This window comes from Neovison vison, chromosome 7 (genome assembly GCF_020171115.1).
Source record: "Neovison vison isolate M4711 chromosome 7, ASM_NN_V1, whole genome shotgun sequence".
Lineage (NCBI taxonomy): Eukaryota > Metazoa > Chordata > Mammalia > Carnivora > Mustelidae > Neogale > Neogale vison.
Window position 1 is genome coordinate 114,763,672 of NC_058097.1, and position 19,017 is coordinate 114,782,688.

At 40.4% G+C, this 19,017-nt stretch overlaps 1 protein-coding gene across 3 annotated transcripts in view; it reads left to right on the forward strand.

Moving 5' to 3' along the window:
* The first annotated feature begins 4,614 nt into the window (after nt 1-4,614).
* CHEK1 (checkpoint kinase 1) overlaps nt 4,615-19,017 on the forward strand; it is a 68,897-nt gene continuing 54,494 nt past the window's right edge. For all 3 annotated transcript variants that reach the window (XR_006385617.1, XR_006385616.1, XM_044258149.1), the window contains exons 1-5: nt 4,615-4,951; nt 5,682-5,766; nt 6,772-6,995; nt 8,212-8,276; nt 8,371-8,440. Coding sequence is in view for 1 of the 3 variants with exons in the window: in XM_044258149.1 (XP_044114084.1) it covers nt 5,702-5,766; nt 6,772-6,995; nt 8,212-8,276; nt 8,371-8,440 (424 nt within the window). In the remaining 2 variants the exon portion in view is untranslated. The remainder of the gene's footprint in view (nt 4,952-5,681; nt 5,767-6,771; nt 6,996-8,211; nt 8,277-8,370; nt 8,441-19,017) is intronic.

Sequence of the window (19,017 nt, forward strand, 5' to 3'; positions counted from 1 at the left end):
CATCTCTTGTCCTTAGAGGCTCTTTGCTTTTATGAGGGACAGAAGGTGGCTAGCCACACCTGATCTCACTAGTATTCTTTGGGACTGGCTAGGTGTTTTTTGTTTTTTTTTTTTTTAAAGATTTTATTTATTTGACAGAGAGAGAAATCACAAGCAGGCAGAGAGGCAGGCAGTGGGGGGGGGGAGCAGGCTCCCTGCTGAGCAGAGAGCCCAACGCGGGACTTGATCCCAGGACTCTGGGATCATGACCTGAGCCGAAGGCAGCGGCTTAACCCACTGAGCCACCCAGGCGCCCCTGAGCAAGGATAAATTAAGTGAGACTCAATAACTTGGTGTTTTGAAGACTCAAGGCAGACAGTGAAATTGTTCTCATAGAGAAGATGAAACGTCTCCAATATTATATATAGAATTTGATGGTCAGGTGCTTTTCAATCAGCTGAAATATAATCATACATTTCTATTTGAAATCCAGCTTTTCAGTACTCTTATCTATGATACAGTAAACGCCTCTTTGCTCATTTCCTTTAGCTTATATGCTAAATCTCTTGTGATTATTTAAAGGTGAGCTTCTCTCTTAGTCTCATCTAAATATGTGGCCCATGTTGTTATTGTATACCGCTAATAAATTCAATGACCTGGTTTTGAAGCTCTTGCAAATAAGCTATAAATTAGGGGGAGGAATTGCTAATACCAAGTACCTGGAGATAGTGCTAGCGTTACTTCAGTAAAGGAGAAGAGAAACTTAAAAACATTTTAACTCAAAGCACAGTAGTTCCATCAATATTCAATGTCCGGACAAATAGCCTTATATTTGTCAGCAGGGCACTGTATGTATTTTACAATATAAGACATGTATCAGTGATGTATATAAACCCTAAGTCATTAAAAATATAAGGTAACTATTGAGTGTTACCTGTTTTAAAAAACAGGAGCAATTACATGACTTTTAGATAAGTCATAATGGTGCCCCTAAAGGGTATGCTCAGGTATTCTTGTATACCCAGGAAACTTAAGCTTCCAAATCAATTTATATACTAAGTGTTTGACCTGTGGATGAGATTTAGATTGGTGTTAAGATTTAATTTACTATACAGAAATACATTACTTGTTTTAATATACAGAGTTTCTCCCTAGTGGAAGAGGTTATTCTGAGCTTGTTTTGTTTTAACCAATATGAGCAATACCAGGTAAAAACTGTTAAAGTGATCTCCTCGGAAGCATATATGGGATAATCACTACAGTTGTTAGTCTTATGATTTTAATATTGTTGCCTTTTAGGTTACATGAAGCTATGGTTTTTAAAAACTTACTTCTCACTTTATTGTTCTAGTGTACTTAGTGTAAGAAAAATCACATAGTTCTAAAAAAGCAACATTTTTCCACCCCGCCCAGAGACAGCCACTTTCAACTCTGCTGATTTTCATATTACTTACCTCCATATCATTAAATAACTTGCTTTATTTTGCTATGTGTTGGTTTTTCAGTTTTAGGTATCATCTGGTGGTGTGGAAATTGAGGGTGTCGCTCTTTGTCCAGTCTGTGATTCCTGTGGACACACATATTCTTACCATCTTACGCTTCTGTCACAGTTACGATTTAGATTAGATCAGTATTTCTACTTTATGGTTTTCCACAACTAGGCCATGTGGTTTTTCTTTCTTTTTTTTTTTTTTTTCAGGCATTACTTTTTGGGGTAGGGTTTTTTGGTTTGTTTGTTTTTTTCATTTGTGTTTTGTACTTGATGCTCATTTCTCCCCAAACTCTCCTTCATTTGTACCATCATCCTTTCAATGTGTTCAGACTTGTTAGGTGTTCTTTCTTAGAGGGTCTTCTGTTTTGATATGTTCTAGTCTGGACTGGTTTACATTCTAGATTTGCTACCTAACCAGTTGGGTTGATGTATCCTTTCACTGTCATATTGTGTTAATCTTCTAACTTCATTCTTATCATCTCTACCTACCTTCCTGAGAAAAAAAACATGTGGGAGAGAAATTTCTTGAGATCTTGCATATCTCTTGTCATACTCAGTTGATAGGTTAGCAATGTACAGAGTTCCAGGTTGGGAATAACTTTTTCTTAGAATTAAAGATGCTGGCCCCTTGTTTTCTGTCTTCTAAATGTTGTTGAGAATTGCAGTGCTATTCTTTGTTTATTTTCAAAAATATTTATTTATTTGAGATCGAGAGCGAGAGCATGGAGCCATGGAGCCAGGGGACAGGGATAGGGAAGAGCAGGCTCCCACCTGAGCAGGGAGCCTGATACTCTATCCCAGGACCCTTGCTTGGATCATGACCTGAGCTAAAGGCAGACCAACTAAGCCACCCTGGCACCCCTGCAGTGCTATTCTGATTCTTAAATTTTTTTCTATGTGTACATTTCCTCTAACTCCCACCCCAGACCTGTTAAGATTCTATGTAATGTTTTGAAATTTTACCAATGATGCACTTGGGAATGGGTCATCCATTGTGCTGGGTACTTAAAATTACGGCAAATCAAGTTCTTCAGTTCTGGGAAATTTTCTTAATTGTGTATTCCTGCAACTTCTCCTTCTGAAAATTAAGGTACTTGGATGTTGGACTTACTGGGTTAGTCTCCTGATAGTCTATATTTACTCTTCTGTTTTCCACCTTTATCCTTCCTTCTGGGATATTTTCTAAACTATTTAGTTTCCTTTTTTTTTTTGCTGTCACTTTTTTATGTCCAAAAGCTTTTTAAAAAAATTCATTTGTTTTAATATCTATCATATTAAAGACCTTTTCAAATTCTTGGTTGTCTGCTCTTCTTAGATAGTGGGACCCAAAAAGTGGATTGGAAGTTCTGTTTGGGGTGGGGCTCACTAAACATGGGCCTCTCCCCTGTGATCTGGTTGAGTTTCATATTGTTACATAGGAAAGTATTTCTGTTGTTATATAATTGTTTACATAGGTAATCCCTGATACTGGTATTTTTTAGATCTTTTATATAGGTAAGATTTCCTCAAGAAGACTTGTATATCCTCTTAGGGATATAAGCCCCGCTGGCAGGTTTCTGGGAGTATGGTGGGGCAAGAAGGCTTTGTCGTTCAGCCTTCAGTACATAAACTTAATACCTTTGTTTTCAGTAGGGTAATTAAGCCTTTAACTATGCCTGATGCTCTCCAGTTAGGATAGGGTTTACCCTCTCAAATCTTACACCAGCTTTGGGGAGGAGCAGTTCCTTGGGTGCACAAAGGAGGGAGGGGTTCCCAGGTTCCTTACTGTAGACTTCTTACATAGTCCTTCAACCTATCCTCTTTTTAGCTCCACCTTCACCTCTGCATTCAGTTACCTAGAGTCACTAATCCAACCTGAGCCTTTTGGGAGTTCTGTAAATCAAGTTGCTTTCCTTTCCTATTGCTGGCTTTTAAGTTATCATTCATTTGAAACTTCTCAATTTCCAAAATTTTATTTTTCATACTCCATCTTGTGGGTTATTGCCTTTTACAAATTTACTATTTTTATTATTAAATTGCTTTTTAAATATTTACTATTCTCTAGTAAGGTTTGAGAAGGGAAGAGAGGCTATTGTGTGCACTAATTCTCTCATGTGCTATCTTTTTATTGGTGTTCTGCCCGAAATCTGTATACATTATTCTTTTTTCAGGCTAAGATACCTTCATTCTACTCAGACACAGGAACTGTGCAGGTCCTCCTCTTCCTTACTTTATATTTTTGTAGCATACAGTGTGAAAATGAGAGAAAACAGTAAATGACCTGGAAAATTTACTTTATTACATGAAGCCTAGTGTTGACATCATGGTTAAAAACCTCTCCAGTAAGCACTCTGAAGAGCTCAGGCCTTGCTTTTTTTGTCCCTGACTTTGCTTCAAAACAAACGTGTGCATTTTTGGAAACATGTATACTCATTTTATTCTATTACTAGTATCACAATCAAGAGCTTTATACTCAAGGAAGTGGCCCAATTTTAAGAACCGGAGAGTATAATGGAGATGATCTTGCCTGCACCTTGAGTTCCGAGTCTAGTTTACTGTCAAGGGTGGGGAGGATACCTAAGTTTTCCACATTGTTTTGTTCTTAGCCAGGTCCCTTTCCCCAGAATTTTCTTTCCCATTTAAACTGATTACTCTGCGTTTAAAATTTGCATGGTAAAATGAAGCAAACAGTCCTCTGCCTCCACCTGTCCTATATTAAGAATGAGGAAAGCAGGTATGGCGATGCTGTTCCCACAAAAAGCGTGGGGTAAGTTATGGTCTAGGAGCCCGGAAACAAGGCAAAACTAGTTATCCTGGCACGCCCTCACGCTACAAAAAGAGTAGCTTGCTTCAGCTGGATGTCTTCCACCCACACTGCAGCGCGGCCGGTCTTTTTTGGGTGCTTCTCGCTCCCGCCATAAAGTTAACATTTTTCACAGGATCGGTCCGGACAGCTGGTCTACTTTTCAGCTCTAGCCTGAGCCGTACCGCATTTTCAAGTTTCAGAAGCAGCACGTCTGAGTACGATTCGCACAATGCTGCCCGGCCGCTAGGCAAAGGGCAGGGGGGTGTGCAGGTCCAGAGTAGCGGGGAGGGCACACGAGGACCCCGCAGCTCAGTCCGCCGGCGTCCGAGGGGGCTTCGACTCCGCCCAGGAGCGCTAGGGGGCCCCCCCGGCAGCGGCCCACGCACCAGATATCTGCTAGCGTTTCGCCGCAGAGATCCTTCGCGCTAATGCGCTCGACGGTTCTTAAACCTCTCCAGCCTGGATCTCCCCTCGATTCCAAACTAAGCCCGGGCTGCCAGGCTTACACATTGCCGGCAACCTCCCAACGCCGGAAGCCCATTATGGGCACCCTTTAAAACAGCGGGAAGAAGAGACGCGCGCTCTCCTCCTTTACGGCAGGGGTGCGCGCGTTTGCGACAGCGTGACGCCGGCAGAGTTTTGGCGGGAAAAGTGCAGCATTTGGATTCCTGTGGTGGCGGCCAAAGGACGGCCTGGTGAGGAGGGGCGGCCGGTAGGGTGGGAAAGGAGCCTGTAGAAGGAGTTCGGGGTCTACATTAGTTGGGAGGGGCATGGCGAGAGAAAGTTATCGGTGACTAGCGAAGGGGATCGGAGAGACTCGCGCTGAGGGGCGGTTTCGGAGGGTGGAAAGGTGTGGGACCAGGGGGGGGATCCCGTTGTGTGGGGACTGGAGAGACTACTCCTCTATGGGCTTGAGACCCCGGAGGTTTGGGCGCCGGCGGCCTCGAATGCCTGCCAGCCCTTCCTTCCGCTTCTTGGGGCAGTTTGGCCCCGCCCCAGGCTCCTCCCGGCCTTTGGGGCGGTGTGGGGGGTGGGAATTGGAGCTGAGCACGGTGGGAGGAGGGGCTGCAGGCGTCGGAGTTAAACTCGGTTAGTCTCCACTAGCTCGCGGCCCCTCACCGGCCTCACGCCCTGCCCGCCCGTAGTCATTCTCCTCAAAGCATTTGTGTCCCCGACTCCTCAACAGAGCCGCTGCTTTTTCTCAGAGGTCTGAGGAAGGCAGTTTCTGCTTCATTCTGCGTGGGAATGGGGATGGTGATTTCCACCACAGAATGCCAGAATTTAGAATACTTGCTCGCGGTTTAAAGCCTTGGATAAAATACGGGCGAGGTGTAAGGGGAAACCAAACTGTTATATTGAGGAGTCATGGCAGGTGGTAGAAGCTTATCCTCATCCCCTTCTTTTCTGGGTTCCTGCCTTTGACAGCCGTGATCCGTGGTGGAGTCATGGCAGTGCCCTTTGTGGAAGACTGGGACTTGGTGCAAACCCTGGGAGAAGGTGCCTATGGAGAGTGAGTTCGAGTCCTTTCTCCTTGCCTTCACACTTGCTTTAGTTTTCTCCCTGTTGTCCTGAGAACATACTCGTTGTTCTGGAATGGTTTATTCTAACACAGTGGCATCTTAGAGAACACATCTTGGCGTTTGAACTCTTAGAGCCGCACTATCTTTTGTAAGAATTAATCCCCACACCTTTTTAAAAAACATTTTCTCTGTAAAGAGCTGGAAGAGACCTGTGAAGTCGCTTTCTCCCCCCACATATTCCTTCCTGGGGTTTAAGCATAGTTGTAAATGAGCAAATGAATAGACTCTGGAGTCAGAGTGCCCGGTTTCAAATCTTCGTTCATCACATACTAACATACTTGTTTGTTTTCTTAGGCAAACTTCTTAGAGGTGTGTCTCTGTTTTCCTCAACTCTAAGATGAAAATAATAGTACCTACCCCTTAGAACAGTTACCACAGACATATATAGTATGAGGTTAATAAATATTAGGTAATGTTATTAAAATTAAATGAATAGAGCATATGTATATGTGATGTGACATGGAATTACTGTTACTCCATTTTAGTTTATTTTTTCTTTAAAAAAATTATTTATTCTACAGAGAGAGAGAGCGCGCACAAGCAGGGGGAGCTGCAGGCAGGCAGGCAGAGGGAGAGGGAGAGGGAGAAGAAGCTGGCTACCTGCCAAGCAAGGAGCCTGATGTGGGGCTTGATCCCAGGACTCTGGGATCATGACCTGAGCTAAAGGCAGTCACCTAACTGAGCCACCCAGGTGCCCTGTTTTTCAAGTATGTATTAAATAACCTTTGGATGTACAACATAATGACTTCTTTAGAGCATTAGTCATCATACTTCACATTTCAGAAAGGAGTAGTTTCTGTAGAGAACATGGCAGAAACCATTTTCTTGGTTTCTACTGAGTAGAGAAAGTAATGAAGATAAAATTGTTGATTGATATTTAATCTTTTGAAGTTTTCAAAGAAATAGAATTCAAATGTCTTCCTTTTCCTTTTGAGGGTTCAACTTGCTGTGAATAGAAGAACTGAAGAAGCAGTTGCAGTCAAGATTGTAGACATGAAGCGTGCCGTAGACTGTCCAGAAAATATTAAGAAAGAGATCTGTATCAATAAAATGCTAAATCATGAGAATGTGGTGAAATTTTATGGTCACAGGAGAGAAGGCAATATCCAGTATCTATTTCTGGAGTACTGTAGTGGAGGAGAACTTTTTGACAGAATAGGTAGGGAAATAAGCTTTATAATAACTATTTTTACCAAATAAGTTTCTAAGTTTGTTTTTTCATCTTGAGTGCGATTTGGTCATTGTCCATTCAGAACTGCTTATGCAACAGTGAAATTGGAGTAAGTTTTCTTGTCTTTTGCAAGTTATATTAGCACATTAAAGCATATGTGGAATCATCAAGGAAAACTTTCCCCCCAAATTGTGTATGTGATTTTGATTAGAATTGCTGTTTTGTAGAGTTTAACAATGATAAACTAATCTCACAGTGAAGTATCATTAGTGCAACGTATTATTTACCTACGCAGCGATTCTTCTTTGTAGACATTCCAGTTACATGAAATCGTATACATTTATAGAGCCAAAATAATAGCGTGTTGTTATATTCATTTATTTAAATGAAATTAGCTTGAGAATTTTCTAGGATTGCTTTGCCTATATTTAGTAAATTCTGTACTTGTTACTTCAGTGTTCTATGTAAATTTGAAGACTTGATATTGCAGAACACTGAGAAGTACATAAGATTAATATTATGTGGATCTAAATTTAATATTTAAAGCTATTATGTTCATATTTAAAAACTGATTATTAGATTCTGTAGTATGTATCTCAGGAGAGAGTTCAGTGTAAAAGAAATCAAAGAGATAAAGAGGGAGATCAAAATATAAAAAGATAACTGACAGTAGGACATTTCTTAATCAAACTGTATTTCCTGAAAGAATTTTGCAGGCATTCATGGCTTTGTAGTATGAGTGAGTGTATGAAATTTCATTTTGTTGTTAAATATTTGGTGAAATTCGTTTATATTTGCCCAGGCTAACACTTTGGCAATTACATTTCAGGGGTGGGGAAAATTTTTATAGCATTTAGAAGAAATTAGGGGAGAATTTGAAAGATACCAAATAAATGATGGTTAGTGTAAGATAAGCAGAGGCTTTCAAGGTATGGCTTCCATTCTTAATTTGGGTAACGGTTTGTTGTTTTCTTTGTAACTTTCCTGTGATGTTAATTTATTTTTGCCACATAACAGATGGGGAAATGTAAGTTGCTAAGTATTGTATGAGCCAGTGGACACGAGAGTCTTTTTTAATTGTTACTGTAAGATTCTGTTTGCCAGAGTACCATCACAAAAGTCTAACCTTAGAATTAGGAGACTTTGTGGTTGATGCCTGATTATGTTTACCTGACAAACTAACTTTCATAATTAATTCTGATAGAGCCAGACATAGGCATGCCTGAACAAGATGCTCAGAGGTTCTTCCATCAACTCATGGCGGGGGTGGTAGGTACAGTTGTCTCTTTTCCTTTTGCTTAAAATTATTATGAACGAAGTAAGTTACCAAATTTTGGTGTGCTTCCTTCTGTTTCTCTTTTAGGTTTATCTGCATGGTATTGGGATAACCCACAGGGATATTAAGCCAGAAAATCTCCTATTGGATGAAAGGGGTAAGTTCAGCTTTTTGTCACTGCTGCCTAAATTGTTTTATTTTATTTTAAAATTTTAAAAAAAGATTTTATTTATTTATCTGCCAGAGAGAGAATACAAGCAGGGAAAGCAGCAGGCAAAGAGAGAACCAGGCTCCCTGCTGAGCAAGGAGCCCCATGTGGGGCTCGATTCCAGGAGCTTGGGATCCTGACCTGAGCAGAAGGCAGCCGCTTAACTGACTGAGCCCTCCAGACGTCCCTGCCTAAATTATTTTAATCCACATAAGGCAGGCTGAAGCTTTTGCATTTTTGAAATTTTAGGGCAGAAAATCTGAAAAGTCGAGGAAGTTTGAGAAACTCAGTATATTTCGATTTCACAAGTACTTCCTAATATAGTTATGGAGGAGATAGAGAAATCTAACCTAGATGCAAGGGTAGCTCATTAAAAAGGTGTACGAATAGTCTTAAACAACTTTTCAATGAATTAATAAAGGAAAGTTTCTGTTGGAATACCCTGGACTTTTAGCCTTAACCTGTTGTTCTTTTTATTTACTTAGTTTGTTCGTTTCAAGTTTTTCTTTAAATTCCAGTTGGTTAACATATAGAGTAATAGTAGTTTCAGGAATAGAATTTAGTGATTCATCACTTACTAATGACACCCAGTGCTCATCACAAGTGCCGTCCTTAATACCCATCCGCCTGCCCACCTCCCCTCCAGCAAATCTCAGTTTGTTCTCTATAGTTAAGATTCTGTTTTAAGTTTTGCCTCTTGCCCCACGCCCATGTTCATCTGTTTCATTTCTTAAATTCTACATATGAGTGAAATCATATGGTATTTGTCTGTGACTGACTTATTTCACTTGGCTAAGTCACTGAGTCACTAAGCAGAGCTAAGTCATTAGCTCTATCCATGTCATTGCAAATGGCAAGATTCCATTCTTTTTTATGGCTGAGTAATATTCATATATATATGAGTATTCATATATATATGTACAGCTTCTTTATCCTTTCATCAGTTGGTGGACACTTGGGATCTTTTGCTATTGCTGATAATGCTGCTGTCAACATCAGGGTGCATGTGTCCTTTCAAATTGGTAGTTTTGTATCCTTTGGGTAAATACCTAGTAGTGTAGTTGCTGGGTTGTAGGGTAGTTCTGTTTTTATTCTTTCCTTAAAATTTTAAATTATTTTTTATTTTATTTTATTTTATTTTATTTTTTATTTTTTTTTTAAAGGTTTTATTTATTTATTTGACAGAGAACACAAGTAGGCAGAGAGGCAGGCAGAGAGAGAGAGAGAGAGAGAGAGAAGCAGGCTCTGCACTGATCAGAGAGCCCAATGCGCGGCTCGATCCCAGGACCCCGGGATCATGACCTGGGCTGAAGGCAGAGGCTTTAACCCGCTGAGCCACCCAGGCACCCCTTATTTTATTTTTTAAAAGATTTTATTTATTTATTTGACAGAGCGAGATCACAAGTTGGCAGAGAGGCAGGCAGAGAGAGAGGAGGAAGCAGGCTCTCTGCTTAGCAGAAAGCTGGATGCAGAACTTGATCCCAGGACCCTGAGATCATGACCGGAGCTGAAGGCAGTGGCTTAACACACTGAGTTGCCCAGGCGCCCCTGTTCTTTTTTTAAAAGATTTTATTTATTTATGTATTTATCAGAGAGCAAGCGAGAGTGGGTGTGCGATCGAAGAGAAGCAAGCCAACTTCATGCTGAGTGTGGCACCCGAATTGGGGCTTGATCTCAGAACCCTGAGGTCATGACCTGAGTGGGCTCTTGATTGAGAGTGGGAGGCTTAATCAACTGCACCACCAAGGCACCGCAGGGCAGTTCTATTTTTAACTTTTTAGGGAACCTTCATAATTGTTCTCCAGAGTGGCTGCAATCAGTTTACATTCCCACCAACAGTGCAAGGGGGTTCCTCTTTCTCTGCATCCTCACCAACGTCTGTTGCTTCCTTTGTTGTTGACAGGTGTGAAGTGATACCTCATTGCACTTTTGACTTGAATTTCCCTGATGATCTCATGTTGAGCATCTTTTTGTATGTCTGTTAGCCATCTGTATATCTTTGAAAAATGTCTATTCACATCTTCTGCCCATTTCTTAACTGGATTATTTGTTTATTGGGGGATGAGTTTGATAACTTCCTTATAGATCTTGGATAATAACCCTTTATCAGATATGTCATTTCCAGATATCTTCTTTATCCCAAAGGTGCTATTTATTTAGTTTTGTTGATCGTTTCCTTTGCTGTAAAGAAGCTTTCTGTTCTGATGAAATCCCAATAGTTCATTTTTGCTTTTGTTTTCCTTGCTTCCAGAGATGTATCTAGTAAGAAGTTGCTACTGCAAATGTCAGAGAGATTGCTGCATGTGTTCCTCTCTAGGATTTTGATGGTTTCCTGTATCATGTTTAGGTCTTTAATCAATTTTTTTTAAAAAGATTTTACTTATTTATTTGACAGAGAGAGAGTGCATGTGAGCACAAGCAGGTGGAGCATTAGGCAGAGGGAAAGGGAGAGGCAGGCTCCCCGTTGAGCAGAGAGCCTAATGTGGGCCCCAATTCCAGGACCCTGGGATCATGACCTAAGCTGAAGGTAGACGCTTAACTGACTAAGCCATCAGGTGCTCCTATTCTTTCAGCTATTTTGAATTTATTTTTTTTAATTATTTTTTAAAATTTTTTATTTTTAATAAACATATAATATATTTATTTTTATCCCCCGGGGTACAGGTATGTGAATCGCCAGGTTTACACACTTCATAGCACTCACCATAGCACATACCCTCCCCAGTGTCCATAACCCCACCCCCCTTTCTCTCAACCCCCCTCCTCCCAGTTGAATTTATCTTTGTGTATAGTGTAAGAAAGTAGTCTATTTTAATTTATTTATTTATTTATTTATTTACTTTAATTTAAGAGAGGGAGAGAGTGTGAGGTGGGAAGAGGCAGACAGAGAGGAAGAGAGAAACTCATGCAGACTCCATGCTGAGTGCAGTGATCTCATGACCTGAACCAAAACCAGGAGTTCGATATTCAATGGACAATGCTACCCAGAATCCCTAGATTCATTCTTTTGTATGTTGCTGCCCAGTTTTTGTTGAAGAGACCGTCTTTTTTCCATTGGATATTCTTTCCTGCTTGTTGAAGATTAGTTGATCAAATAGTAGTGGGTCCATCTCTGAATTTTCTATTCTATTCCATTGGTTTTTATGTATCTGATTTTGTGCCGTACCATACTGTCTTAATGATTACAGCTTTGTAATATAGCTTAAAGTCCAGAATTGTGATGCCTCCAGCTTTGCTTTTCTTTTTTAAGATAGCTTTGGCTATTTGGGTCTTTTGTGGTTCCATACAAATTTTAGGATTATTTATTCTAGCTCTGTTTAAAATTCTAGTGGTATTTTGATAGGGATTGCATTAAATGTGTAGATTGCTTTGGAGAGTGTAGACATTTTAACAATGTTTGTTCTTCCAATCCATGAACATGGAATGTTTTTCCATTTCTTTATGTCCTCTTCCATTTCTTTCATAAGTGTTTTATAATTTTCAGAGTACCGATCTTTTGCCTCTTTGGTTAGTTTTCTTCCTAGGTATGTTACGGTTTTTGGTACAATCGATTCCTTGATTTCTCTTTCTGTTGCTGCTTTATTGGTGTATAGAAATCCAACAAATTTCCGTACATTGATTTTGTATCCTGCAACTATACTGAATTTGTGTTATCAGTTATAGCAATTTTTTGGTGGAATCTTTTGGGTTTTCTACAGAGTATCATCTCATTTGCAAATAGTGAAAGATTGACTTCTTCCTTGCTAATTTGGATGCCTTTATTTCTTTTTGTTGTCTGATTGCTGAGGCTAGGATTTCCAGTATTATGTTAAATAACAGTAGGAGTGGCCATCCCTGTCTATAGATCTACATCTGTAGATGTAGATGTAGTTCCTGACTAAAGAGGAAAAGCTCTCAGTTTTTCCCCACTGAGGATAATATTACCTTTTTTAATATGGCCTTTTGAATAAGGCTTTAATGATTTTGCAGTATGTTCCCTCTATCCCTACTTTGTTGGGGATTTTTATCAAGAATGGATGCTGAATTTTGTCACGTGCTTTTTCTGTATCTATTGTGAGGATCATATGCTGGTTATCCTTTCTTTTATTAGTGTGGTGTATTATGTTGATTGATTTATGAATACTGAACCTTGCAACCCAGGAACAAATCCACTTCATTGGGGTGAATGATTCTTTTAATACACTGTTGGATTCGATTTGCTAGTATTTTATTGAGAATTTTTGCTTTCATGTTTATCAGGGATATTGACCTGTAGTTCTCTTTTTTAGTGGGTCTTTGTCTGGTTTTAGAATGAAAATAAGGTGGTTTCATAGAATGAGTTTGGGAGTTTTCCTTCCATTTCTATTTTTTGGAACAATTTGAGCGGAATAAGTATTAACTCTCCTTTAAATATTTGGTAGAATTCCCCTGGGAAGCCATCTGGTCCCGGACTTTTGTTTTTTGGGAGAGTTTGGTTATTGATTCAATTTCTTTGCTGGTTGTTGGTGTAAGTTTTCTATTTCTTCCAGTTTAGGTTTGGTAGTTTATATGTTTCTAGGAATTTATCAATTTTTTCCAGATTTCCCAATTTGTTATCATATAATTTTTCATAGTATTCTAATTATTGATATTTCTGTGGTGTTGGTTGTAATCTCTCTTTTCTCATTCTCATTATTTATTTAGATCCTTTTCTTTTCTTTTTGGTAAGTCTGGCTAGGAGTTTATTAATTTTATTCTTTCGAAGAACCAGCTCCTGTTTTCATTGATCTGTTCTGCTGGGGTGTTTTTGTTTGTTTCTGTATCATTTATTTCTTCTCTAATCTTTTTTATTTCCTTTCTTTCGCTGCCTTTAGGCTTCATTTTTTCTTTTTCTAGCTCCTTTAGATGTAAGGTTAGGTTGCTCATGTGAGATTTTTCTTGCTTGTTGAGGTAGGCCTGTATTGTTTTATACTTCCCTCCTAAGTCTGCTCTTGCTGCATCCCAAAGGCTTATTTGTGTTTTCATTATCATTTGTTTCCATGTATTTTTTTATTCTTTAATCTCCTGGTTGACCCATTCATTCTTTCGTAGGGTGTTTTTTAATCTCCATGTATTTGTGGTCTTTCCAAATTGTTTCTCTGGTTCACTTCAGGTTTCAAAGCGTTGTGGTCAGAAAATATACACGGTGTGATCTCAGTCTCTTTGTATTTGTATTTGTATTTGTATTTGTATTTGTGACCCAGTGTGTAGTAAGTTCTGGAGAATGTCCCATGCCCTTGAAAGGAATGTGTATTCTGCTGCTTTAAGATGAAATGTTCTGAATGTATCTGTTAAGTCCATTTGGGCCAGTGTGTCATTCAAAGCCATTGTTTCCTTGTTGATTTTCTGCTTAGATGATCTGACCATTGCTGTAAGTGGACTGTTAAAGTCCCTTGCTATATTACTGTATTATTATCAATGTGTTCCTTTATGTTTGTTATTGTTTTACATATTGAGTGCTCTCAAGTTGGCAGCATAAATGTTTATACTTGTTAGGTCCTCTTGTTGGGTAGACCCCTTTATTATGATATAGTGCCCTTCTTCAACTCTTGTTACAGTTTTTGGCTTAAAATCTCATTTGGCTCAGGGCACCTGGATGGCTCAATTGGTTAAGCATCTGACTCTTGATCTTAGCTCAGGTTTTGATCTCAGGGCTGTGAGTTCAAGCCCCATTTTGGTCTTCAGGCTGGGTTTGGAGCCTACTTTCAAAAATAAACAAAACAAAATCTCATTGTCTGACATAAGTATTGCTACTCCACCTTTCTTTTGACTTCCATTAACATGATAAATGATTTTCTGTCCCTTCAATTTCTTTTTTATTTCCAATATTTTATTTATTTGACAGGGAGAGACATAGCCAGAGAGGGAACACAAGCAGGGGGGAAGGGAGAGGGAGAAGCATGCTTCCTGCTGAACAGGGAGCTGATACGGGGCTCAATCCCAGGATTCTGGGATCATAACCTGAGCAGAAGGCAGATGCTTAAGCACTGAGCCACCCAGGTGCCTCTGTCCCTTCAGTTTCAATTTGCAGGTATCTGTAGGTCTAAAATGAGTCTATTGTAGGCAGCATATCCATTCTGTCTTTTTTTTTTTTTTTTTTTAAGATTTTTATTTATTTATTTGACAGAAATCACAAGTAGGCAGAGAGGCAGGCAGAGAGAGAGAGGAGGAAGCAGGCTCCCCGCTGAGCAGAGAGCTGACTCGGGACCCAATCCCAGGATCCTGGGATCATGACCTGAGCCGAAGGCAGCGGCTTTAACCCACTGAGCCACCCAGGCGTCCCCCCTTCTGTCTTTTTTATCCATTCTGACACCCTGTGTTTTTTTTGATTGGAGCATTTAGTTCATTTACATTCAGGGTAATTATTGATAGATATGAATTTAGTTCCATTGTATTACCTATAAAGTTGTTGTTTTCTGGAGATTTCCTCTGTTCCTTTCTAGTCTTTATTGTTTTTTGTCTTTCCCACTCAAAGAGTTTCCTTTACTATTTATTGCAGGCCCATTTATGTGGTCATAAACTCCTTTAGTTTTTGTTTGTCTGGGAAATTCTGTATCTCTCCTCCTATTCTGAATGACAACCTTGCTGGCTAAAGTATTCTTGGCTACGTATTTTTCCCATTCAGTATGTTGAATATATCATGTCACTTTCTTCTGGCCTCCTAAGTTTCTGTGGGAGAGTTCTGCTGCTAACCTTATTTGTCTTCCTTTATAAGTTAGGGATTTCTTTTGTCTTTCTGCTTTTAGGATTTATTCCCTTATCCCTATATTTTGCAGATTTAACTGTGTTATGTCTTGGTATTGACCTGCTTTTGTTGATTTTGATGAGAGCTCTCTCTGCCTCCTGGATCTGGGTGTCTGTTTCCTTCCCCAGATTAGGGAAATTTTTATTTCCCTATTTCCCTATTATTACCTCAAATAAATGTTCTGTTCCCTTTTTACTCTCTTCTTTTGGGACTCTTATGATACAAATGTTATGTTTGATGGAGTCACTGAGTTCTCTCCTTCTACATTTGTGATATAATATTTTTCTTTCCCTCTTCTTTTCAGCTTCATTGTTTTTCATAATTTATCTTTTGTATCACTTATTTATTCCTCTAATTCTTCCATTCTTGTGGTCATTACATCCAGTTGGTTTCAGATCTCAGTTACTACATTTTTCATTTTGGCCTGACTAGTTTTTAGATGTTTTATCTCTGAGATAAGACTCCCTCGTGTCGTCGGGCTCTCTGCTCAGCAGGGAGCCTGCTTCCTCCTCTTCTCCTTCTCTGCCTGCCTCTCTGCCTACTTGTGATCTCTCTCTGTCGAATAAATATATAAAATCTTTAAAAAAAAAAAAAATGACTCCCTTGTGTCTTCTGTGCCTTTCTCAAGTCCAGCTGATATTCTTATGATTGTTGCTTTAAGTTCAGGCATATTATTTTTGCCTGTTTCAATTAGTTCCCTGCCTGTGACCTTTTCTTATTCTTTCTTTTGGGATGAGTTCCTCCATCTTTACATTTTGTCTAGATCTCTCTTTTCTTCTCTGTGTTAGGAAAGCCCATTCATTATGTTTCCCGCTCCTGAGATTACTGGCTTTATAAGAAGAGGTCCTGTACTTTCCAGGGCCTGGTGCTTTAGGAAGTGTCTCTGAGGTATGTTGTGTGCTCTCTGTGGCTATATTTTGGTTGCTCTTTCCCTTGGGTCAGTCCTCTATAGTTTCTCTTGCCTGCAGTGGGGAGTGTTTGGACCTTGGCCAGAGTGTGCTGAGTTTGACCTAGGTGTGTTTTGGTCTGCTTGTTAAAAGGCACCAGATGCTGTTTCCACTAGTGCTGAAGCTCTGCAGAACATTCTAGTCAGTAGACTTGGTGCATGTGGGGGATTTGTGCTGGTCTTCTGAGGGAGGGGCTTGCTGCACCGTTCTTAGGCACACTTGTCTGAGAAAAGCAGCACCTTCAGAGCACAGGGTGGGTGAGGCTTGTTGTAAGCAGTTCAGGCCACCAGTGTTGGTACTGTGCTGCTTACCAAAGTTAGTTTATGCTGAGGGGCAGGAGAGAGAAATGGCACCAGCCCCCTCCCTCGTTTCTGTAGTGGGGAGTTCATACCTGCCACTGTCCAGGAAACCCTCCCAGAAGAGCATGTGTCCCAGGCATCCCACAGATCTGTTCCTTCACCTTGTCTGTGTCTGGGCTGTCTGCCCGCTGGCATTGCAGTGCACCTGTGTTCTATCCCAGGTAGGCTGGCTGAGTTTTAAAATTCCAAACTTTAGGGACCTGGCATGGCATGGACCTATGCTGGTCCTCTGGGGGAGGGTCTCACTGTGCTGGATTTGATGCAGGTTTGTCCCAGAGGGCAGTCACACCAAAGCACAGGGCATGGAGTTTGGAATAAAGTGCTGCAAAGAGCTTGTGTCCATATTATCTGTCCTCAGCAGGTGTCTCAGCACCTACACTGAGGGGCAGAGGAGGGAAATGATGCCCGCTGACTCTTTTGTTCCTAGAGAGCCAATGCCAGCTCTCCCCGATGGCACCAAGAAGGGGAACTCTCTCCCAGTATGTACCAGGAATTCTCAGCTCGCACCATCTGCTTCCAGGTTATCTGCCCTCCTTCTCCCTGGGAGCACTGCAGCACCTTTAGGGCTCCACACCAACCATGCTGCATACCTCTAAAACTCCATTCTTCGGCCTCACTGGTCATTAAAAACTCACAAAAATCAACCCTTCTCGTTTTTCCCAGTTAGGCTTTGGGGAAATGTTTTCCATGTCTGATCTCCCATGTGCTCTTCCCTCTCTGTCACCCCTCTCTTTTACCAGGGCTCCCTCCTCTCTGCAGAACTGCAGTCCCCAGATCTCATCTCCCCAGATCACATCTCGGTACCCCCTACCTTCCAGAATGTGGCCTCTCTCCTTCTAATTTTTGAGTTTGTTCTGTCAAAAATTGATTTCTGGGTATTCAGCATGAATTGATATTTATCTTGCTATGTTCGAAGGATAAAGCAAGCCTAGGGTCATCTTACTCTGCTGTTCAGCTCCACCCTGTTTGTTCTTTTTAACCTGTGACTTGAATGGAGATACAGAGAGTTTAGGTATATTTCATGGATGTCATAAAAACTGAGAAGGATGGATGGTGAAAGTATTAGCTTATTGAGTCAGGATCAGAAAAGATGACAGAGGGGTGGTTGTATGGCTCATTTGGTTGAACATCTCACTCTTGTTTTTGGCTCAGGTCATGATCTCAGGGTCGTGGGATTGAGCCCCACAGAAGGCTCTGTGCTCAGTGGGGAATCTGCTTAAGATTCTTTTCCTCTCCTTCTCTCCCTCCCCTTCTTGTGCTCTTGCTCTCTCTCTCTTTAAAATAAATTAAAAAAATGACAAACGTCAGCAGCATAAGGCAGTGATTTTTTTTTTTTAAAGATTTTATTTATTTATTTGACAGAGAGAGATTACAAGTAGGCAGAGACGCTGGCAGAGAGAGAGAGAGAGGAGGAAGCAGGCTCCCTGCTGATCAGAGAGCCCAATGCGGGACTCGATCCTAGAACCCTGAGATCATGACCTGAGCCGAAGGCAGAGGCTTAACCCACTGAGCCACCCAGGCCCCCGAGTCAGTGATTTTTGTGTTTTTTTTTTTTTTGTTTTGTTTTGTTTAATGCTCGTTTAATGCATTAGAATAGTTTAATGCTCGTTTAATGCATTAGACTCGCAAATAGTAGATTTTCAGAAATATTTATGGAATGAATGAATACAGCAGGCCAGAGAGGTGAGTTGAGTTTAACAGGTTGTTTTCCAGTACAGAAATATTTGAAGTCCAGGATAAATACATTTGAATGGTATTCTCTTTGGTAGCAAAACAGTTTAAAAAAACATTTACTAGACAGCCGACTTCATATTAGTTACCTTTGTGATGCATTCATGAGAAAAATAAGGTGGTATTGTTGAGAATGAGGAAGATAGCAGTCCAGTACTGCTTTGTTGAGGCCATACTGGAAATAATGGGTGCCCTGGGACACCTACCATAAAAGGCATATAGACATATGAAGTGCTTTTACAGGAGAGTGACCAGACTAGTTGGAAGGGCCACAAACTATAAAAACAAGGAATAATTGAAGGAACCCAGGGGAAACTTAATAGTGGTTAAATGCATTTCTTCAGACCATGTGAGTGAAGACTACATGGAAGCACTGGGTTAGTGCAAGTGTGGACTCCATTGTTGGATCTATCCAAAAATTGAATAGGTTGCTTTGGAATGTAGGAAGTTTGTAATGTGAAAATCAAATGCTGGATTATTAATTATTAGGGATATTATAAAGGGAACTTAAACATATTTTTGGTAGTTGGACCAAAGTTTTTTTTTTTTTAAGATTTTATTTATTTATTTGACAGAGAGAGATCACAAGTAGGCAGAGAGGCAGGCAGAGAGAGAGAGAAGAGGAAGCAGGCTCCCTTCTGAGCAGAGAGCCCGATGTGGGACTCCATCCCAGGACCCTGAGATCATGACCTGAACCGAAGGCAGAGGCTTGACCCATTGAGCCATCTAGGCACTCTGGACCAAAGT